At 37.8% G+C, this 23,309-nt stretch overlaps 1 protein-coding gene across 1 annotated transcript in view; it reads left to right on the top strand.

The window, feature by feature from the left end:
* The first annotated feature begins 229 nt into the window (after positions 1 to 229).
* Positions 230 to 23,309, top strand: part of NCAPG2 (non-SMC condensin II complex subunit G2) — a 41,264-nt gene continuing 18,184 nt past the window's right edge. Inside the window, exons 1-13 of the mRNA XM_071560022.1 lie at positions 230 to 486; positions 1,850 to 1,940; positions 4,951 to 5,142; positions 6,102 to 6,216; positions 6,800 to 6,957; positions 7,703 to 7,837; positions 10,631 to 10,725; positions 11,388 to 11,457; positions 12,134 to 12,220; positions 14,412 to 14,507; positions 19,345 to 19,470; positions 20,338 to 20,517; positions 21,578 to 21,730. Of these exons, the coding sequence (XP_071416123.1) occupies positions 1,866 to 1,940; positions 4,951 to 5,142; positions 6,102 to 6,216; positions 6,800 to 6,957; positions 7,703 to 7,837; positions 10,631 to 10,725; positions 11,388 to 11,457; positions 12,134 to 12,220; positions 14,412 to 14,507; positions 19,345 to 19,470; positions 20,338 to 20,517; positions 21,578 to 21,730 (1,482 nt within the window). The 5' untranslated portion in view covers positions 230 to 486; positions 1,850 to 1,865. The remainder of the gene's footprint in view (positions 487 to 1,849; positions 1,941 to 4,950; positions 5,143 to 6,101; positions 6,217 to 6,799; positions 6,958 to 7,702; positions 7,838 to 10,630; positions 10,726 to 11,387; positions 11,458 to 12,133; positions 12,221 to 14,411; positions 14,508 to 19,344; positions 19,471 to 20,337; positions 20,518 to 21,577; positions 21,731 to 23,309) is intronic.

Below are 23,309 nucleotides of genomic sequence, written 5' to 3'. Positions count from 1 at the left end.
GGTGTTGGGTCACAGGCTGGGCTGGACGATCTCGGGGGTCATTTCTACCCCATCTGACCGTCATTCCGCGCCCTCCGAACCCGCACAGGGAGCGAGGCCGAGGCCGCCTTGGCCGCCGTCAGCGCGGGGGAGGTGGGGAGGGGTGGAGCTCTCGCGAGAGCGGTGGGAGCTGCGCGCGCGCTCGGCGTGTCCGGCGCGGGAGGATTCGAAAAGCGGCGAGAGAGGAAGGGACGGGGCGGCGGGGATTGGGCCGGGACAGGAGGGTCCCCGGCTGTCCCCAGCTGTCCCCGGATATCTCCAAGTGTCTCCTTCGAGCGGCTCCGGCGCTGGCGTCTCCTCCGGCAGTGCTGCCGCGCGGCGTGGGCGCCCCTCCTGCGCGCGGGTCCGCCAGGTTCGTCCCGTCCCGTCCCGTCCCGTCCCGTCCCCCTCGGCTGGAAGCGCATCCCGCGGGCCCGTGAGGGTCTCGCCGCCCTGAGAGAGTCCCAGGTAAGGGCCCAGCCCCTTCCCCCTTGTTGCTGTGGCGGGAGCCCCCAGGGCTGCCCCGGGAGCGGCTCCCGGGCCGTGCTGTGACTCCAAAGGCTGCTTGAATCAGTCTCCCAGCGGGTACGGGCGGGCAGGGCACCGCAGGAATCCCCTGGGATGGAGGGAATTCTGAGATGCGCCAATTAAGCTTTTGGCATCAAAAAGTGGCCTTTTCCTCTTTCCTCAAGTTTGCACTTGACAGGAGAGGAAATGAGAGACCATTTTACCACCCCGCAGTATTTCCATACGAGTTGTTGTCGGGGACGAGGGCCAGTTTAGATAAGGGGGTATGTTGATAGTGAAAAACGCCGCAAAAAGAACTGCTAAGAGAAATTTTGCATTCCATTAGCAGCAAGGTATTTATTGACAATGTTGGTGGCAAGCCAGTTCACACTGGGCAAAATCTTGCCTAAATTGTTTGTGTAAAACGAGCCATTTATACTCTTTAAGTTCACAGTTAACACCTAATTTCCACATTAATGACTGGGCGAAGTCTTGGGCGGAGTTTTCTTTTTGGCTTCCAATTTGGGTAGTGGTCTCCTGACTTCATCCCTCGGGTGGTCTTGAAGCGTCTTCATCACTGTTGGACTTTCTTTGTTCGTGACATGACCTGTCAAACTTGTAAAATCTTGGATCTTTACCATTTCATTCTATTGAAGTGTCTGCTTACTTTAATGTGTGACTTCTAATCCATGGAACACTGGTCTCCATAATTGCCAGACAGTGTGGACCAGAACAAAGCACTTCATGCTGTTAAGTGGCCTTGCTGTGCAAACAACATTTTGCACAGGAGAATTAGAAATTTCATGAACTGGGGGGTTTTTTGGTCTCTTTTTCTCTTTTTGGTCTCTTTTCTCTTTCATATGTGCTTTTTAAAAATCAAAGTATCCAGAGTTCTGCTTTAAGACTTATTTAGTAAAAAAAAAAATTAAACAAAGCTTGCAAATCCTGCAGCCTGGTATCATGAATCTAAATGCTGATTTAGGTAACTGTAAAGTATTTTAGAGGAGAAAACTCCTATAACTATGTAATATATATATATATGACTACTGTAATATGTAACACACATATAATTGCTCTGTGTATAGATATAACTAATCACAGAATCCCAGACTATTCTAAGTTGGAAGGGACCCACAAGGATCATCGAGTCCAACTCTTTAAGTCAATGGCCCACATAGGGGATTGAACCCATGACCTTGGTGTTATTACAACCAAGTTTTAAACAACTGAGCTGATCTCAGGGGTTTTAATATATATAACTACAACTGAAACCAAAGTGATCTTGGGATACAGTATCATATCTAATATTTTGTTTCTTTTACAGAGCAAAGAAAAACACGATGAAACGTGAAGCATTTCTGCAAGTTGTGTCCAAAGAGTCCATTGAGGAGTTCTTGCATTACACTCAGACTCCTGTGAGTAAGGCAGTTTTCACAGGTATCACTACTGAAATCATGAGGCTGTTACTGTGCACAGTCTGTGTGGCAGAGGCACAGGCAGCATTGTCTGGGACCTGCAGACGTGCCAGAATAATTGCTGTGGAAAATAAGCTCAAGTGGCACTTAAGGGGACACAGGCTGAAAAAGTTGTAGAATCTGAAATGCTGTTGTTTATAAACCAACAAATTGTTTTGACATTTTGTTATTCCAGTTTACTGTTTTAAAAAATAAATTAGTACTGTGCTAAAAAACCTGCAACTATTTTCATGTGAATGAAGTGCTGTATTTTTAAATTTCAACCTATGAAAGTGTTTATTGATATGTAATGAATATTAGTAAATATACAAGTAGCAGAATCACAGACTGTTCTGAGTTGGAAGGGACCCCCAAGGCTCATTGAGTCCAACTCTTAAGTCAATGGCCCACACAGGGGATTGAACCCATGACCTTGGTGTTATTACAACCAATTTTTAACCACCTGAGCTAATCACTGGTATTTGTTCATTCATTTGATAGTTTAGGTTGTCCTCTTCTTGTTTGGCCCACGTTTAATTTTGCTTTAATAGTTCTTTTTATCATGGAATGCCTCTGAGGAGGGGTAGATTGCTCTCTGGATAAAGTGTGGAGAAAAGTGAGAGGGACAACAAAAGAAATCCCCTGAAATCTACTTTAAAAAGTTCATTTTCACATTGTGTATATGACACTGCACAATAATGACAAATATAATTTGCATTTCTACTAAGCTTCAATCTGTCTGGTATTAAGATATACCTCATTTCTTCTAAACATTTTTTGCTTGTCTTTCTAAATGGTTAGTTTCCTAAGGTTTCTAATCAGTGTTTTCCAAATATTATCTGTATAAGATTAGAAGAAGTGGATCAGTTGACCTCTATATCCATGAAGGCATTAACTAATTTACTAGTGCAGCAAATGTCATAAACCTACAATCATGGTCTATATAATAAGCTTAGAAAAGTTTGTCTCCCAAACATTATTGAATCTCTCCAAGAAATTTGTTACTTACTCCATTCGCTTGCATGCATGTAATTATAGATGACAAATTTATTAGCAGATTGCCTTTGCTTAAAGTCTCCTTCCCAGTTTTCCCCAAATCTAAACACTAGCAAGAAACTATTCAGTTTTGGACAACATATGGTATTTGTAATGTTTCCTTTTTGATTGATTTAGTCATGTTGTTTCTGCCATCTGCATTCAGTAATTTAATTTAATATATTTTGGCCTATTTCGATTAAAAAAAAATTGCTTTTCTATTTTTCATGACCACAAGAGTTCTCTTGCAACAGTTTTCAGCTGTTGCCAATATCTCTGGAAACTTTATGTCACCAGCTATGATGAGAATATTGATTAAAACTGTTTTTGTGCCTTTGTAGCATAAGGGAACATGAAAATCCAGATACTTTTTCGTTCTTCAAGAGACCTGAGTTATTTTATGAATTTCCTTTTGAAACCTTCAGGTGGAGGATGTGTGACTATGTCTTAGGATGAGGATCCCCCTTTCAGGATCTCCCTTGAACAGTCTTGAGTGCTGTTCTGGAGGAGGCTGTGCTTGTGTATTCCATACTTTAGGAGTGGGTATACAAATGTAGAAAGGAGCAGGACGCATGGCTAGAGCCTCACTGCTTTCCTTACTTTTTGTATTGTATTTGCTGTCCTTTTTTTTAGTTATTTGGTGCTTTAGCCTCAGAATTTATCTTTTAAACTTTTTTTAAAGTTCTGTTCTTACCATCACTGATGCTTGCAATGTTTGATTTCTAAATACACACAGATGATCTCCCTTAAATTTTTCTTTTCCTTCCTCTCAATGTTTTGTTTCATTCCCATCTTTTAAAATTCCTGGGATTTGCTGATTTTCCTTCCAGGTTTGTCATGGACTTTTTACTTTTCTTTCTTTTTAATCTTTAAAAATATTATCACATTGCATTGAGGTCCTTACCAGGTGCTGTTAATTATTTCCACTAAATCCCGTTCCAGTTCAAGAAAATACATTATTAGAAATAAAAATAGGAATCACAGATATGATTGTCATTCAGTGTCATCCTTTTCCCTTACAGATATTGGAATAATTCTATCTCATATCCCAAAGAAAGATCTGAAAGGTCTAGTGTTATTATGAATTCATTCTTTTTGTTCACAACAGTACAATCTTAATATCCTGTCTTTTGGGTTTGTTTGAAGCAGAGGGCTGCAGAGCTCCCTGTGAGGCCTTTGCTTTATTGTATTTATTTCCAGCTGTACAGTAGGATAGAAACTCTGTTATAAATATGTAACAGGATCTTTCTCCTCATACCCTTCTGGGAATGTTCTAATACTTACTGCTGCTTCTTTCATTATTTTCTAGTTTTCTTTTTACCTTCATCTCTTTGTTTTTATTCCTGTTTTTAGTGTATCTGCAACCTAAAAATATTTTTATTTCAAGATCATGAACATTCTCCCTCTTTCCTCTGAAGTGTTTTTGATCCAGTAAACCTCCATTTCAGTATTGCAAATTACATCTCAAAAATTATCTGCACTTACTCTTGGCTGTGCCAGGTTTTCCTTCTCATCTTTTGTCTGCATATTCCCTTTCCTAGCAGGTTGCCTGCTCTTTGTTGATGCCAACAGGTTCCTTGTGTCTCTGAGGTAAATTCTAGCAAAGTTCTGAGGAAATGGTTCAGATCTGTCTCTTAGTGTAGCCCCTGGTAGAGGCTCACAGTGGCTTCCCATTCCATAGGGCTGAGGAACAGAGTGGGGGTGAATATAACCAGGAGTGGTTTGGAGCAGCACTCCTGATTCAGGATAAAGAGTTAAGTAGTAGGAATTTCTCATGCAATTTTTAAAAAAATATAACTTGTAGAAGGTATTTTATCTCTTTAACTGCATGTTAATCCTTAATGTAAAAAATGCCATTAACTTTAGAAAATATGATGATCAAATATAAGCCACTTCTCTGATGTGGAATTTTGTGGTATTTTCTGACCATTTGCAGAAAAATACATTTGATTGTTTTGATTTGAACGAACTACTTCAAGAATTGCCCAGAAAGCAAAAAGAAGCACTATGGGAGAGACTGACACAGCTGTTGACAGAGAGCTTGGTGGAGAACCCTGTGGAAACATGGCAGAGGACTGGAGATGATAAAAGAGATGATAACATGGAAGTTGAGCTAACTCCAGAAATTGTAAGAATCTTGTAAAGTGAAAATATGATGAGTCTTTCATATTTTTGGGTAAATAAAATGGAATATTTCCATAGCATCATGGAAACATGCAAAGCTTATGAAATAAGAACAGTTCCAAACATCACCTCCCTGCCCATTTTTTAACTGACTCAATTTATGTTTGGGTTAAGCTGAACTTATGATTGGTCTATATCAAAAAAGACTAGATTTGCTGATAATTTTAATTATGAAAGATGTGACTTATTTTTCTCAGAATGGGCTTTTTGTATGTCTTATTTCAGAAAATGAATGTTGATATTGCAAATATTCCTTAAGTATTTGCCATATACTATAAGAAATTCACTACCTCATTTGTTTTGTCCTTTTATTGAATGAAAATCATGAAATCTAGATTTGAATGTCTCTTCCTCAAATGTAGCCTATATAGAATTTATCTGACTCAGACCCTCGTGTACTGTGTTTTGCTGTAGTCTAGGTAAGAATATTGGGGAAAAAGGTTGTTTAATTTTGAAGGAAGAAAAGAAACGTAGTGGAGAAATCATTAGGAAAATCAATCATAAATTCAGAGAATCATGGACTTGGGTCCAAAGTGACCAGATCTATACATTTCCAAGTTGCACAAGACCTGCCAGTTGGGGCCTTTTTAGCTCTGAAATGGATAAGTGTTTGAGTGGGTTTGTTGCAGAGGAGGTTTTCAGTGGAGGACTGGATACACATGTACAGTCACAGTTATCTATTGAGTTGAAAGCCCTTTTCAAACTTTTTGAAACAGATGTACTTTAAAAATCTATTCCATTGCCTCTTATCTGAGAGGTTTTGGATGCCAGTATTGTCCTCCTTTGAAATGGAAGCATAATAACAACTGAGCTTTGCTCTCTGTTGCTAAGGTTTATTTCTTCTTGAAGTTTTCTGAGTCCAAAGCACTCCAGAGTTGTTTCCTCAGCATTGCTTTGTTTCAGAGACAGACTGCAGCGGTGATCCGAGGAGTGACAGCTGTCGTGGCTGCCTCTGTACCTGCAGTGGATGAGAATGTCAACTACAAAGCCCTTCTAGAATGTGCTTTTATATTAAATGGTGGGTACTTATCTGTACAGAATACAGCATTTTACAAATGGGTGAAATAGGCTGTTTGTTTGATCTGACTGAAATCCAATGGGCCTATGAAACAGAATTCACAGGAGAATCACAGACTGTTCTGAGCTGGAAGGGACCCCCAAGGCTCATCGAGTCCAACTCTTAAGTCAATGGCCCACACAGGGGATTGAACCCATGACCTTGGGATCATTACAGCCAAGTTTTAACCAACTGAGCTAATCTCAGTAGGAACTGATGTGAATTCTTACTGAGACAAAATTAAAGGAGTGTTTACTTAAAAATCAGCTGCACAATTTAGAAGTTGGAACTTTAAATAGTCGTTTTTCTCCCAGCTGTTCACCTAATAAAAGATAAGGCAAAACTTAAGATTTCACTGTTACTGACCCAAAAACTTGGCCAAACCCTTAGAGTTAACAAAGCTGCCTAAATACCTGCAGTGAGAATAAGCCATGAAGGTGTGTAAGTGTAGCAAGAGCTGATATAGTTAGTGTACTAATAGGCTACTGTTTTACAGGGCTAACTTGGTTCATTGCAGTAAATAATTATTTTATTGCTGTTGTAGGTATTCTTCCTGCATTACCTGAATCTGAAAAAGTCCTACAGGATGCTATCCAAGGTGTATGTGAGATGTGGTGGGAGAAGGGACTGGAAGGGAAGGAAGTTCTAGGGAAGACTCTCTTTATCATTCTGCTAAGAAAAAGCCTGAATAAAGCTGCTACGGTATGCTGAGCTATATTGACTTCCACATTATTACTGAATAATTCAAGAAAGATAATCACTCCAATAAAATATTGCCTTCTCTAGGGCAAATTTTAAATATTTCTGGCATCAATTTCAGTAGTGAACTGGGGTTTTTTTTGCATTCTTTATCTTTTCACTCATGTGTCCAGTACAATGACCAAGGTTGCAATAGCAATTAACTCTCTTAGATAATTCAGGTTTAAGTCCTATATTCAACTACTCTTAGAGGCAACTTTTGTGGGAACCTTCATTTTCTGTTACTCTTTATCTTTCTACAAATAGTTTTCCTTTCTTCTCTATTATTGGACTGAAATTCTTTTTTAAATGTATGAGCTGTTTGGAGTGTTGTGATATACATCTGTAGCACTAACTGAATACATATATCCTTTATTTCTTCTGGTTTTCCCTAATAACTGCACTTTCTTCTGGTTTTCCCTGTTAACTGTGTTTATTGTATGAAGTTTCAAAAGTGGAATAATACAGTTTTAGCATACCTTGCTTTCCCTACTTCAGCATGTTTTCATTTGATGGAATTAAGTATTTCTGCAGGTCCACACATTTTTTTTCCCCAGTGACATGATGAAATTAATCTTCATATTTTACAATCTAAAAATCTGCTGCCTAACAATGCATTTCAAATTCATTATTTAAAATCCTTTAAAAATGTCTTTGCATTAAAGCAGTATCTACCTCACTATAATGTGGGTTTCTTCTTTCCTGTCAGGGTGCAGATATAGTTCGTCTGTGGAATCTACATCAGGCATTACTTTGTTTTGATTATGATTCAGAGGAGAGTAATGAAGTCAAGGACTTGTTGCTTCAGTGTTTTATGAGTGTCAAACACATTAAGAAAGAAGAGGTAAGCAAACTTTTACCTTAATGTGGTTTTATGCCAGTGAGATTTGGTTGCTTTTAATGGTTGCATTAAGTCTTTTGTTACAGTACAGTAGGTAGCAATGTGAGACAAATCAGCTCTGACTCCAGGCTATTAATGGTTGATATTCCATTTCATTTGGAAAAACATTTATTTCTATTCCAGACTAAAGTGTGAAAATATGTGTCTAAATCTTCAGTCCAGTTCTTGAGATAATAAGAACCAAGAGCTTTGCTTCCAGTGCATGTCCTTCAATACTTAAAACCATTCCATATAACTCTCTTCTTTTATAGCAGTTTTTCTTTTATTGGAGACAGATAACTGTAGCAAAATAATTTTCCTTCTAAATGGTTCCATTTAGAAGATTGAATTGCCCTAGTCTGTTTTGATAGTAGCATAAAAAGAACCCAACCTTACAGCAAAATGAGATTTTTTTTTAACTACATACATTTCTCTCAGTGAGCAGTTGCTGTTTTGTAGTTTTTAGATTGTGTTTGTGCACCAGATTAGTGGTATCCAAGCCTCTTCTGGTTAGGTGTCCAGACCACCTGACATTGTCTCTGAAGTTCTAACTCCTCCTTGCATGTTTAAAATATAAGTGTTCCGTTTCTTGGAATATATGAACTTTTGTCATAAAGTGAACTTCAAGGCTGCTGCATGATTGTGGCAGGATGGGGACAGAGCACTTTAAAAATGGGATTAGCAAACAAATTAGGTGAAATGTTTGATAGTGCAGGTTTTGGATACCTGCCACAAAGTTGGTGGGTTTGAGCATTCTCATTTTCCTTCCACAGTATGAATGCTCAAGCAGCTGTGTTGTGGGTTAATTGAAGGAGGTAGCTGTTGTTTCTTGGTAAGATTATTTTTCAAACAGATTAACTACCTGCACTGGTTCATAGAATCATAGAATCAGTTGGGTTGGAAAAGACCTCCGAGATCATCAAGTCCAACCCTTGGTCCAACTCCAGTCCCTTTACCAGATCATGGCACACAGTGCCACGTCCAATCTCAGTTTAAAAACCTCCAGGGATGGTGAATCCACCCCCTCTCTGGGGAGGCCATTCCAATGCCTGATTACTCTCTCTGGAAAAAATTTTTTTCTGATCTCCAACTTAAATTTTCCCTGGCAGACCTTGAGCCTGTGCCCCCTTGTCCTATTGCTGAGTGCCTGGGAGATGAACCAGAGTGGGGCTGCCTGTACAGATACTTTGTAAGGCTCCAATTCCATGGGCAGATTGTCTTGGTTTGAGGGGAAAAAACCAAAATGTTTACCCACAAGCAGGGGAGGGGGGCCTTCTCCACAATAATCACGCCACTCTTTATCAAATTTAAGAAAAAAGGAATTTTAATATAAGAAGGATAACCGTTCTTAACTGCTATATATATATATATATGTAAACAGACTAGTGCAAACCGCTTCCTCAACACCACAAGAGAGAGGAAAAAAAAAAACCAAACAACAACAAACCCCAGCAGGTTTTTTCCTCCGGGAGGAAAGTTATACTTAAGCAGTGCCAAATGTCACAGTCCGGCTGGCTGCGGAGTGAGTTCCCAGTAGTTCCCAGTCCCTCTCCAGCGAGACAGACGAGTGGTTAGCTCTCAGATGAGCTCTGTGTCTCTTGTCCCAGATGAAGGAAAAAGAAAGCTGAAAGTGGGGGACCGCCACGTGTCCTGCAAAAGCAGCTGCACACCTCTCTCTCCCGGGTCACTGTCCCAGCCGGGGCGGGCAGGCTGTGACGGTGGAGGCGTTGGTGAGACTGCAACAGAGGCCGGGATCCCAGATGCAGGAACCAGGAGAAACAGCCGCGGCGAGGAGAAAAACAGCGTCTCAGCCAGAAGCCCTAGCAGTAGCCAGCAGAGCAGCTTCCCTCCTCGGCAGCCACCGCTCCCGAGTTCCGCCAGCTAAAAAATGGAATCATGTCCCCAAAAACACAAGAGACAAACCTGCCCCCACCCAAGTGATTAGCAGTTAACTACTTTTTGTTAACTGCTGGCATGGGCAGTTAGTCGCAGGGGAGAGAATTTACATAAAATCCCAAACTACAACAGCAGATCTTGCTTATTGTGGAAAACAATGGCTTATTTCCTTCATCCACAGCATTTCACTGCCTTTTCTTGCAAAAATTCTTTTGCTTATCAGATTTGTCATCCTTGCTTCTGACTTGCTAAAGTGGAAGAAAAAAAAGGGTTTCTGTTTTGATGAATGAAAGAGCTCTGGGAGGTTTGCACTGTTGCCTTCCATGTGGCAATAGCACATCAGAACGTTGACTTTTCTGGGTGGCCCAACTGTTCCCTGGGGCTTTGTTCAAAATGGTTTCTGAATCCAGTGCTGGGAGGATTGTTGTGGTGTTTTATTTGTACCTTCACAGTCATTACAGCGTCACCCTGGAATTATATTGCACTTGGCAGAGCTCTGGTGTTCTGGCCTTAATGAGGGGGGGGGTCCTGAGTTACACAATCCCTTATCATTATGGAATTGTAACTGAAGTCACACCAAAACAGAATGGACATTGAAAAAGTGCAGGCAGATACGTAATCCACGTAGTCATTTGTTTTGTGGTTTTGCTATAGTATAAGAAAAAGTAATGCTTGAATTCTGTTTAAAAATTAAGAACCTTAAATAATTTTTTCCATCTCACCTGTGCCTTTAAAATTAAAGATGTATATTCTTGTGATCTTTAAGTTCTGTATTTGCTGATTTTTGATGTATCTCTTAAATTTGGAATTTCTCTCAGGTTTGACTTCTCTTTGGTTTTTCTTTTTTACCTCTCACCATAGGGAAGAAGACTCCTGAGCTTTTTGTTCAGCTGGAATATAAACTTCATTAAAATGATACATGGAACTGTTAAAAACCAATTACAGTTCTTTCCAAGGTATGCATCACAGCTGGAGCACTTAATGGTGGCTGAGAGCTTGGCTAAAATCTTGTTTGTCTCACTCTAAAAATACCTACTGTATTGATAAAATATATCAGAACCCAGAGACCTTCAAATCTGAGGATTGTAACTGTCACTGTATTTCAGCAGCTTCATTTGGTAGTTCCTCTCACGTGCCCAGGTGTAGTTACAGGTGTAGTAAAATGCTTATTTGGCATTAGCCAAAGCAAATGGCTGATAGAAATTGGGTTGCGTTACTTGAGTTGCTTGTGTGAGAATCATGGGTCCAATTCTTCATTTGTAGGGGGGTTCTACCCTCTTAGTTTAATTTAGTAGGATTTTGGGTACAGACCTTCTAATATAAAGGGACTTGCAGGATCAGTCACAGCCTGAAAACTTCACTGATGGATGAAAAACATGGTTTTATTTTTTCTTTGATTATTCAGTGAAATAGTACAGAATTAACTATTCATATCAAAATCAGAGGCTGTCATTTAGAATGATATATACCTGGGTATCTGTATGAAGAATTTAAGGTGTTCATTGTGAGATAAAGGATAAAATATTTGTGCCAATATTTTGTCTTCTCCCCCCATACGAGATATTTCCTGTGCTTGGGTTCCTTAATTAATGGTTACTTTGTTACTGTGTTAATACAGATCCTTGATGGAATACCTTTCAGAAGTTTACTTCAGGGGCTGGAAGAAGGTGTCAGGAGAATTCATAGAGGTAACACTGTGCTTGAATTATCTTTGTATAGTTTAGAATTTCAAGGTGGGAAAGATACATGACTTTTCAACCTCATAAAAGTTCCTAAATCAGCCTTAAGGAATCATTTCCCCAGAGAAAGGGCATCTTCAGCATTGTCAAGGAGTAACAGTATGTCATGCTTTGAATGTTGCCTGTTGTGATCTGCTTGGCTGCATTTAAACACCTTTAATTCTGCAACTGAAATATTGGCTCACACAGCTATGCATATACACAATATTTTTCATAGACACAGTTATCTGAATTACTGAAGCTTTTATTCAGGATGTGCAAGTCTGTATAGTTGATGGCTTAAGTATTTATCTAGTTCTTGTGGATTTCCATGGAGATGATCAAAAGCATAATTACAGCATCACAACAATTCTAAAGCAAAATTTCAGATACCAAAAATATGTTACTTACCATGTAGAGGTGCATTTAGATTCTGAGAATTGGATTAATTTTATATTCTGAAAATAGATTTAAGGCAGCAGGCCTCCAGCACAGAAGAATTTGGGCCAAGCAGAGGCAAGTAAGAAATAATATCAAAGACTATTTTCAGTTGCTTGTTTTAGAGAATAATATCGTTGCTGCACAGCTACAGTGCTTATTATTGTTTTATTGTGTTAACAGCAGCATGTGTGTTTTCTTACTGTAGGTACTTGAGCATAACTGCATCCAGGATTTCATGCATCATGGAATTCATCTTCCCAGAAGTTCTGCTATTCATTCCAAAGTCAGAGAGGTAAGTTCCCATAAGGCAGAGCAGTGCTCACACGGTGTCAAGGCTATCTGAGGGAAAGTGGATTTTGGAGTGATAGTCATTACTTTGAGACTGGCTCAGCATTGGTGTGTCTGTGGGAGATGGGGAGGCATTGCATTTTCATCACTTGTTTGGGGTGTGTTTTCATCCTCTTTCCTTCACTTACTGATCTGTGTCTTGAGCCAGGACCTCCTTGATTTCCCCTTCCAGTTCTCTTCCCCCTCACTGGGTAGGGAGTGATTGAACACCTGTGGGTGCTTAGCTGGTGACTGGGGCCAACCCACCACAAAGACAATAAAAAATGGCATATTCTGAAAAACAGTTTTAAAATAAATTTTAGGAGAAACCTGTGTACAGTTTTGCATCAGATTTGTGTTTAGTGCTCAAAAGTAGAAGTATAAGGAGATTTTCAAGAGTGCCAGAAATAATTTTTGCTGTCTGTTGTCTAAGCTTTCTTCACCTGGAGAACTGACCTTTCCAAAGATGATCGCAGGGACAAAAATCATAACCTTCTTGAGGCAAATTTAGTAGATGGGTCTGAAATGAAACCTGTTTTTTTTTCTTTTTACTCTATAGAAGTGGGGTTTATATATATTTATAAGGATAGGCCTTGATTCAGTTATTCTGGTTGTATATCAGTGACTTTTATCCATGAGTAAAACATTTGAAACAGAATGAGAAGAGCTCAAAGCTTTTTAAGACAAGGCATTTTTACTTGATCAATGCCCCTTCACCTCCCAAGCTTTCCTCCAAATACCTACACTTTGGAGTGTATAGTGTGTGCAATATATAGTTTGACAAACCAGTATACAATACTGTATTGGGTTTCTTGTTTGGTTTGGCTTAGTTTTTTGGGAGGTTTGTTCTGTGCTGTTTTCTCATATCTGAGGTATAAGGTATCAGATATCCTCTTATTCCTGATGGATAGAATAGGCTTTTGACACGGCATTTCATGTTTTTCAGACTCAGAAGCTTTTGATCTTGAAAGAGGACAGTGAATAAATTTGTCTTTGGGTTGCAAGGGGCGTGGGTCTTTGAATAAATGGAGTGATGTGTTCTTTTTCAGTGCGCAAGAATTTGATTTTAAATGATCCTTTAGAAACCAGAAGTTCTTGTAGCAATTGGCAGAGTAACCAACCCCAGTCATTCACTTGAGCAAAGTTTGGACTGGGTATTTTATTGGGAGACTAGTGAAGGTGGGAAGAGCAGCACATGCAACTCTCTCTTCTGAATTCAAAGTTCTGGCTGTAACACAAGTATCCATCTTGCAAATATTTGATACTCACCTGTTCTAATGAAATTATTACAAAATAGTATTGATTTGTCGTGGGTTAGATCCCTTCTTCTCATCTACACGTAAGAGCTACGTAGTCTCTTATAAATTGTATCAAGTCTTTAGTTCAGTGTATTTCAAACCCAGAGGAAAGTGGTTCTTTCCATACAACATCATTCCTGTAGATGCTGTTCCCAGGCTGGGAATACTTGAAGGACTGACCACTAGAGGATCAACTTCTTTTCAAAATGTCTAGTGTTTCAGGTGGAAGAATAACTTCATATCCAGTTACATGATGTCCTTTCTCATATTCTACTCTAGTCTTCCACTTTCTGTTTCTTTTCTGTGTAATTTAGGTGTAAAAATAACAGTATCTTAACTGGGCACAGATTTGAGTCCCAGGGAGTGCTGATACTTGATTTTTGTCAATGCACTAAAAATGTATTACCTTTGTAGATTTGTATTTGGATAACTCCACTTAAGAAATTATATTCTTTTGTTCTTAACAGAGAAGAGGCTTATTTATTTGTACTTGATAATTTCATTGTTTCAAAATATTTCTGCCAGTTACTTTAAAAATAGCTTTTTACAGTAATAAAAAATGAGTTTCTGTGAAACTCTCTAGCTATGATTTTTCTTAGTTATAGATCTTTATACAAACTCAGTCTATAAAGTTATTAAATTCGATATTTATTCAATCTATTTAATTTTATTATTATTGAGACTTTTAAATAAAGTATAGGGTCAATTAATATACCTGGTTTTATTATTTTCCATATTATGAGAACTCTTTGGTCTTACATAAATCTTGAAATGAGACAACTTCTTATCACTTCTTGAATGTAGAAAATACTGTTAAAATGGGTTTGGGGACTGGTTTGTTTGTTTATTTTTCCTTAGATGCTGAGTTATTTTCATAAACAAAGTAAAGTTCGTCAAGGAGTAGAAGAAATGCTCTATAGATTGTATCAGCCTATCCTCTGGAGAGCACTGAAGGTAATTATCCTTTTCAAAATGTAGGACTGTTTTTCTCTGACTACTAAATTTTGGGTCCCTCTCACATCTGTTTTTATTAGTTGCTTCTAAAGTGAAATATCTACAAAAACAAAACCAGTGTTTAACATCTCAGATGCAGCTGACAAACTTTGCAAGTTGTAATTAGGCAAAATATGCACAACAGTATTCTGAGTGTTCATATAATTTGTTTCTGTAAGTCAGTTTTGTTTACACATACCTAAAGTGCTTTCCAGGGTTGCACTTGGTATTCTCATCTTCTCAGTTTGGAATTGTTGTGTCATGTTGTATTCTGTTGTCCAAGATCTTTTGGGGAATTATCAGTGCTTTATTGATCCAAGCCAGAAATGTTCGGAGGGGGATTTCTTTCACCTTCTGATTAATTATCAGCCTTAGAATACAGCTCAATGAATTTATTAGGGTATTATGTTAGAAAAATTTTCATTGTAGTTTGATTGTATGTACAGACATTCACATTATGGATGTGCTTTTAATCAGGATTTGGAATGAAATTTCCTTCCTTCTACTTCCCCAGTGTGTGTCTGTGTGTTCCTGTGCGCTGCATGCACAGACTAAAGGGGACCTGCTGCAGTTTGCCTGCTCAGTTGCACTTTGTGGTTAAGATCAGCCAAGCTCCCTTCTTTGTGAACAGCTTTTATTTTGTCTGAATTATGAATCCCTGACTGTGAGAGCACATTGCAGAATCATAGAATCACAGACTATTCTGAGTTGGAAGGGACCCACAAGGATCATCAAGTACAACTCTTCAGTCAGTGGCCCACATAGGGGATTGAACCCATGACCTTGGCATTATTACAACCAAGTTTTAACCAACTGAGCTAATCTCACATACACACCGTTTGTTGCAGCCAAATCAAGTGCTGTTAAACATTTCCAATTTCATTTTCTGATTGGTCATACAGCATCTTCTGTAGCCATGGGAGAAGTATCTATGATTCTATGTTTCTATGATCTGAAATTCTAAAAGTTGAAGGTATTTAATATCAACTTAAAAAGTTGTTTAAATATGATTTTATGAGTTACAGGAAGGACTTGAGAGCTATTTGGTTTCTACAAAACCTTGTGATAGAAGTGGGAAGACAAACAGACTCATTGTTAGCTTACTATCTTGCTTGGTCTTACATTAAGGGTTGGATTCCATCCTTTTAGAATTAATATAAACAAGGAGCCTTCTGGATGAAGGACGTATGTTCCTAGTGCAAGAGAATAATAGCTGCAAACCACGGCTTCCTTTAATTGCTACTTTTTTGTCCCTAAGAGAATAGGGGGTTTTAACTGATTCCTGATAGGCTGGCAAAATTCTTGACTTGTATCTCAGAAGCAGTTTCAGAGTGGCTGGCAAAACAGTATTCCATTCTTAAGGGAGTTGCTGTCTGTAAATGGGGGTTAGCAGTCACTTCCCAAAGCCTGGGACTCAACTCCGATATAAGATTGGAGTATTTTGGTGGATCATTCCATCAAATTCCATTCTGCATCAATTTTTTTGGAGAAATGTCACAGAAAGGTATGTCTTGAGGGGAAAAAAAGTGTTAATTATTGGTTTGCAGCAAGACAGTGGGAGAATTTCACTGATTCCAGAAGTGGAAGAAATTTTTAACAGCTGCTATTTATAATCTTCACATCACTAATGGTTTCATTGCTGGAACAAATCATATGGCACTGCTGGAGAGTTTGGTGTTTCAAAGATAATTGTTTCTGTGACTGAAAATCACTGGTAGTTTAAGATACAGAACTGAGAAGGGAAGCTTTTATGTGTCCTTACTGAATCCTTATGGATTCTACTCCAAAGCTCGAAATGTCAGTTTAATTTTAGATAAACAGTTTGAAGCTCCTATTTTAGCCAAATCCCTAATTTAATATAGTGAAGAATAAATCTTATTCTCGAGCACTGGTTGCAAAGCAAGGGACATGCAAGGGCCTGTTTACCTCTCCTTGGAATCACAGAATCACAGACTATTCTGAGTTGGAAGGGACCCACAAGGATCATAGAGTCCATCTCTTCAGTCAGTGGCCCACACAGGGGATTGAACCCATGACCTTGGCATTATTACAGCCAAGTTTTAACCAACTGAGCTAATCTCAGGTACATTTCTTGCAGAAAGCAAAAATACTTCAGGTGTACATCTACAACAAATTCTAGAACTGTTTGTGTTGACACTACTTGAAACCACAGACTTTCAAATCACAGACTGTTCTGAGTTGGAAGGGACCCACAAGGATCATCAAGTCCAACTCTTAAGTCAATGGCCCACATAGGGGATTGAACCCCTGACCTTGGCATTATTACAAGTTTTAACCAATTTATTTTGGTCTCTGAAGTCTTTAAACTGAGAATGTACATTTATAATGCAGAGTTCTCTGTTTCTGCTTAAATTGTTTGTTTTGCAAACACTTGGATTGCACAAACTTCAGTTGGGGCTTCTATCTACACAATTTTTTATAGGCCTTTATGCAACTTTAAGTTTTTATAATATAAGCCCATATGTAATTTCTTCATCTTTTTCATGTCTTTTTTATGAAAAATAGGTGTCATGCAAACAGAACAGAGAGTTGTGCAGGAATCGGTTATTAGTACAAGACACTATATGGATATAAAGCCACGGATATTTAGTGTGAGATAAGTAGTGATTAAGCTATTTCTTATCAGGCTCAAAAAGTCAAGAACCACTCCTCCAGGAATTCAAGCTGCTGAAGGAAGTGACTCCTTTAAAGTGGTGTGTGAGATTGTTGTCTTTTTTTTTTAGCATCTCACATTTTTAAAGGAACAGCTACTGGGAAAACAGTGTTTTAAATATTTGTAAGTGAATTTCGGGACTCGTAAAACCAGATGAAATTTAAAAGAAGGATCTAAAAATTAGATGAAGAAAAAAATTAAAATATTGTTTAAAAAGGTTCTGAAAGTTCCTCAGAATAGTACAAACATAAAGGTAAAGAAATATTAGTAATTTAAATAACTGCAGACTCTTGCATGGAAAAGTCAGTGTGGTTTAAAACAGGATATGAATTTCAAGTCTTGGGTTCTACCTCTGTGAAGGTATTTACTCTGTTCCAAGCTTGAATATGCAAATACATTTGGGATGAATTCCAATTAATTGAAGGCAGGAATTTGAACTATGGGTACTCAGTTCAGAATTAAAGTAAGCTTAATGGAATTCAGTGTAATGCACTTAGAAAGTTTATGGAAATTAACTTTCTGGAATGGCCATGATAGACAAGGTCTGGGTTATTGCACAAAAACACATTTGAATTAATATTCACATGCGATGTTAGTGCAGAAGAGCTATTTCACCCTGAATTCACATATTAGCTTCTTAAGTTAATTCTTAAAATATAAACAAGCTCAAAGTTAAAGAATTTTCTACAGCTTTATGGCATAGAATTAAGGATCATGATATTTTCACCTTTAAACTATTTGCATTATCCATGATAAATAGAGTAAAACCCAAGTCCCTGACTAAGGAATGTATGAATGTGCTTTATTTGCCTTTGTAGCATTCAACTTAGAATTGCTATTAATTTAGTCGCCTTAAGAGTTTGGAATGTTTTGTTTCTACCCAGATATGTGATCCACTGTGTGGGGATTGGTCCAGGAGAGAAATACAAAATAGACTGTAAACGAAGTAATTGTTGCTCATTTCTTTTGTGTTCTTCTGTTTTATTTGTCGTTACTTTGTTTCAGTCTAAATATTATATGGTTATCGTCATGTTTCTTTTCCCTGACTTTGATCTGAAATGTTCCTTATGACAAGGGAAGAAGAAAATTGGGTTATTAGAATAGTCAGGAGGTTCCCTGAACTGTCTATTGTCTTGCTGTTAGAATTAAGCCTACTTTGTTTTATTACACTATTTGTATATGTATTTCCTCTTTTTGAAGTTGGACCCAAAATCTGAACAGAATTCTTTGTTCCCTCTTCTTTCCAGGAGAAGTCAGCAAAGGCTCTTAATTATTGCCCTGCTGTCTCTCATAAATAAAATGTAGTTTGCTGGTCAGATTTCAGGTTTCCTGTAGATGCCTTGAATTTCGTCATTGTTTCATTGCCTGCTCTCTTTTTCTGTCCTTTGGGAGTCCACAGGGTCAGCCATCTTTCACTGAAAGAGTGTCTAAATATCCACCTTTTTCATTTTTCTTTGCATTTAGGGCTCTACAACCAGCAAAAAAATGTTATAAATGGTAAAATGTCTGAGGGTTGTGAGGCTTGCCATAGATTTTTGATGTGCTGCCTGGAGCTCAGAACATGGTGCTGTTACTGAAGTGCAGAGATGCAGAACTGAGTATGTTTGTGCTGGAAAAGTTACTCTCCAGGCTTTCTGGTGCTCAGTTACTAAATACTGTTTTCTAGAAGAAAAAGACTTGAGCTTTTCAGTTAAATCACCTGTCTCTTGACAGGCAAGTTAATTAATTATGTAATTTAATCTGCTTGAACTCAAGATCCTTCTGTTCTAAAGAGGAGCTTTAAGGCAACCAAGAGAAATCCCCATTGCTTTTAATTTATTCAACATTACAGAAAGCAGAAGGGCTCTGATTGTGACTCTTCGGGGTCAGTGAAGCTGATGTGCTTTCAAAGCCAATTGTAACAATAACTCAGGTGTTACTGAATGGGCAGAAAGGTAAAGTAAAACATTAAAACTCATATGTGACTATGAGTTCTCCCTTGCATTTATAAATTCATCTCCTCCATCTACTTAATTTAAACACTAACTTGCTAAAAGTGTTGGGAGGGCAGTATTTGGCAGGATATACCTTTGGATATTCACAATCTGTCCTTACTGAAAAAATATGTTTTCCTCTTTGTAACAGGCCAGAAACTCAGAAGTTCGAGCCAATGCAGCATTTTTGTTTGTTGATGCTTTTCCTGTTCGTGATCCCAGTTTTAACGCTGAAGAGATGGACAATGAAATTCAGAAACAGTTTGAAGAGCTCTTTGTAAGTTTTAATGAAACTAAAAGGTTAAAAATTAAACTTTCGTCAAAGCTAACTCAAAAGTTAGTTGTTGATACAATTAAAATATATGCAATTTCTGGATAGCATTTGTAGGAAAATACAGGTCTTTGTTGCAGAAAATGCAAAAATAAACTAATGTTTTAAATTTCCATAGTATGTTCTTAGCAGAGGACACACCATTTTCAAGTTTGAAAAGGAAATATTTGGGTTTGTTATTCATTAATCTGTGAATCAGAGATGCTTTTGAAGGACTAGAAGCATGAGTAACAGATCCTGGTCCTTACTAAACCTCAGATTGGTGAAGAGACCTTTACAGCTAATATGGACACATTCAATGAAAGTTGAGCGCTGTATTTTGAAATAATTCTGAAATTAAATATAACAGAGATAAGAACCTAAACAACTCCTTACCAGTCTAGATGGGTGAGAATGAGCATAGTATTTTCATTTAGAAAGTATTTGGAGAATCCTGAGTAAACATCAGATAATTGAATGGATTTCTAAGTTTTATGTTCCTGCATAGGAGCAGTGATCAGTGTAAACTTGTATTAGTAGAAGTCTGAATATTCTTAATTAAGTCACAAATACAAGACTTTAAAAAAAAATCAGAAGTCTAATTAAAGAAGTTTGCCAATAGGTGTCTTAATTTTGTTTCTGATTTAAATTGCTTGTTTGCTTTCTAATAAGATGCCTGAAAGACTATTAATATTACAGCTTTTTTACTGTATGACATTGTGCATAAGTTTTAAGAAGTAATGGAATGCTTTTTGTTTATGGTAGTTCCTGTCAAACAGCAGGAGAGTCACATTAATGCATATACTCACATTATCATTGTTCTGTTTGTTTCAGAGTCTCTTAGAAGATCCTCATCCAGTTGTCCGCTCCACAGGAGTACTCGGAGTTACTCAGATAACATCCAGATACTGGGAGATGATTCCTTCAGTGATTCTTGCCGATCTTTTGAAGAAGATAACTGGAGAGCTGGCATGTGATACAGCATCTGCTGATGTTCGATGCTCTGTTTTTAAAGTGAATAATTTTTCTAAATTATTATGTTTTACTGTTTATATATTATTTGTATTTTAATGGATGCACAGGTTACTAGTATAGGCAACTTTAAGTTAAGGAAATAACTTGTTCTGCAAAATGATTAGGCAATAAAATCCCTAAAACATGGATTTTTACATGTTTTATGAAAGCCACGTATTTGGAATACATAAATGCCTTTTAAAATAGTAAGTGATAGGCTTTCTGACTCTCAGCTATTTTGCATTTTCTGTCTTACACACATTGTGTGGATCTGATAATTCGGTTATTTTAGCTGTTAGAAATGATGTTTAGACATGAAAATGGATGCAGGCAGGTTCCAGGATGTTTCATGTCACTGGTCTTAGCACGTCCCAAGATGTGCACAATTAGGATTTTGTACTCCATGTTGCGTTTCTGAGGTTTGGATGGATATAATTCCACCCTGTTTCTCTGGTAATGCCTCCTCCTGTGCATCTCTCAGTATGCTGGAATTAGTTCATCTACATCTTTCTGACATACGATGAATAACTGATGGCTTGGACAGAAAAATGAACTTCCTGAGCAGTATTTTCACTTGAAGATTTTGTGTCTCTGTCAGTTCAGCCTGAAATTGGAGCAGTCTTCATGCTAATCCTCACTTGCGGCTCTGCAGCTGCATGGGGGGGCTATACTGGATAAGCAGAAAGTGTTGATTTAAAAATAAATTGGAAAAAAGTATGTATTTTTAAATTGAAACAGAGTTTGAAGCAGAGTTCGGGGAGGTGGTATTGCTACCACAAAAAGCACCTAACAGTGTACTCTCAGGTAGAAGGCAAGACTGTGGCCTCAGTGAAGATCTGAAGCTCTTTCAGCCGAAATGAGTTCAGTGAACAGTTCACTGGATATTTGAAATAACCAAGGCAATGTTTACTAAACAATATTACAGGAATAATATGCATGTACAGTGTCTGTCCTGCTTCATTTAACCTTAGAAATCTCATGGTCCAGTTCAACGATCTTTAACTACACATTTTTTCAAACTTATTCTTTTTGGTTTGGTTGTGTTTTGTTTTTTTTTTAGTGCCTACCGATAATTTTGGACAACAAACTAAGTCATCCCTTACTGGAGCAGCTCCTGCCAGCAACCAAGCACAGCCTTCATGACAGCTCGGAGAAAGTGCGAGTGGCATTTGTCGATATGCTGCTGAAAGTCAAGGCCACCAAGGCTGCTAAGGTAGGATAGCAGGTGCTTGATAAGTGTCAAGGATATAAAATCAAGGCAATTATTTTAAAAAAAAGCACATTTTTTGAGGCTACTGCAGTATTCCTTAAAGGAAAGAAATACATGCTTTGCTGTAGCAATGCTCTTAATGCTTGTGGTATCCCAAGTGCTCCACAAACATGTGTGTCAGGACATGTATGACTTGCCTTACAGAATCAGCAGAAACAAAAATCACAGGACTTATTCTGAAGAGTGTTGGACTCTGAAATCTTGATAATGACTTCAATTGTATTCTTATGATGTTGTTATTTAAAAATTGCTCAGCAAGCATAATCCCCTAATACAATCTTGTGAGGGTTTTTTAAAATTCATTTCTGCATCACTCTGTAATTTTACAGGTACTAAGCACTTCTGGTGCTGGGTTTTAATTCTTCATGAGATATGATATAGCAGTATGATTTGAAGGACTGGCACCTACAGTCCAGACTTGATCCCTTAATATTAGTCATCTGTATAGTAAAATAAAGTCAAGGGTTTTTTAACTTGCATTCAATATCAACAATGCTTTAAATTGATTGTTTAATGTTCTTATTTTTTGTACAGTCTGTTAAAAATAAGTATTCATGCTGCTGTTAAATGAATCAAAAATTATTGTTTTAAAGTTATTTATCAGTTAGTAGCAGAGTTGAAACAAATGATTTTTTTTTTGCTTCTCTGGAGTATTCTGAATTTGCTGCTACTGAAGACAGAGGAAAAAGATAATTCTCAGCTTCAGGGATTTTTTTTGAGGAAGGAAAGGTCAGGTTTACATAAAAGAAAAAAAGAACAAATTTTTCAGTAATTTCCTATTTAAAACCTGTAACATGTATCACTTATTACAAGAGCCTTCCTTTTATGGCAGTTCTAGTAGAGATGTCCACAGTTTAAACTCACAGGGTAATTAACTGCTGCAAATATTTCTACTCAAGAATAAAATAAGTTTTTTCAGTAACAAGAAACCTTTCTTTTTGTTTTTTGTTTTAATATGAAATTGCACAGAATAATTAATTCAGGATCTTGTAAAAAAATTGCATATATGAGTAGTGTTTCTGGTAGCATAACAGGCTGAGTATTCTTTTGGAATTTCATAGCCTTGGTGTCTGTTTACAAATAGAGTTCTTACACTGGGATGCACTTGTGGTTTGGGGTGGTTTTGGAAAGGGTGTTGATCTATACAAGTTTTTTAGGGTGTTTGTAGTGCTTGTAGGTAGTTTGGTCCTATTTTGTCCTCTGATGAGAATATGAAGTGTGGCACATAATGGCAAATAATCGTATCTTGTGGTGATATCCTTGTAGAGTAAACAGTTCTTCCATATAATATAATTAGTGTTGCAGGTGTATTGAACTGGAATTGCTTGAATCAGAATTTTGTCAGTAGGAGATTTAGAGGTGCATAAGAACAGCAAAGTAGCTTTGCTGCAGCAGGATGTGACCTCCAGCAATGCTGGTGTTTGGTAAAAATAAAAATTGCTCCTGCTTTCCTGGTAGATGATACTTGTACTTGTTGAGACCACTGACCTGGAAAACACTTAATGAAGGTGATTGGGTTTTT

Source organism: Pithys albifrons, chromosome 7 (genome assembly GCF_047495875.1).
Source record: "Pithys albifrons albifrons isolate INPA30051 chromosome 7, PitAlb_v1, whole genome shotgun sequence".
NCBI lineage: Eukaryota > Metazoa > Chordata > Aves > Passeriformes > Thamnophilidae > Pithys > Pithys albifrons.
This window is presented reverse-complemented; position numbering and strand designations above follow the sequence as displayed.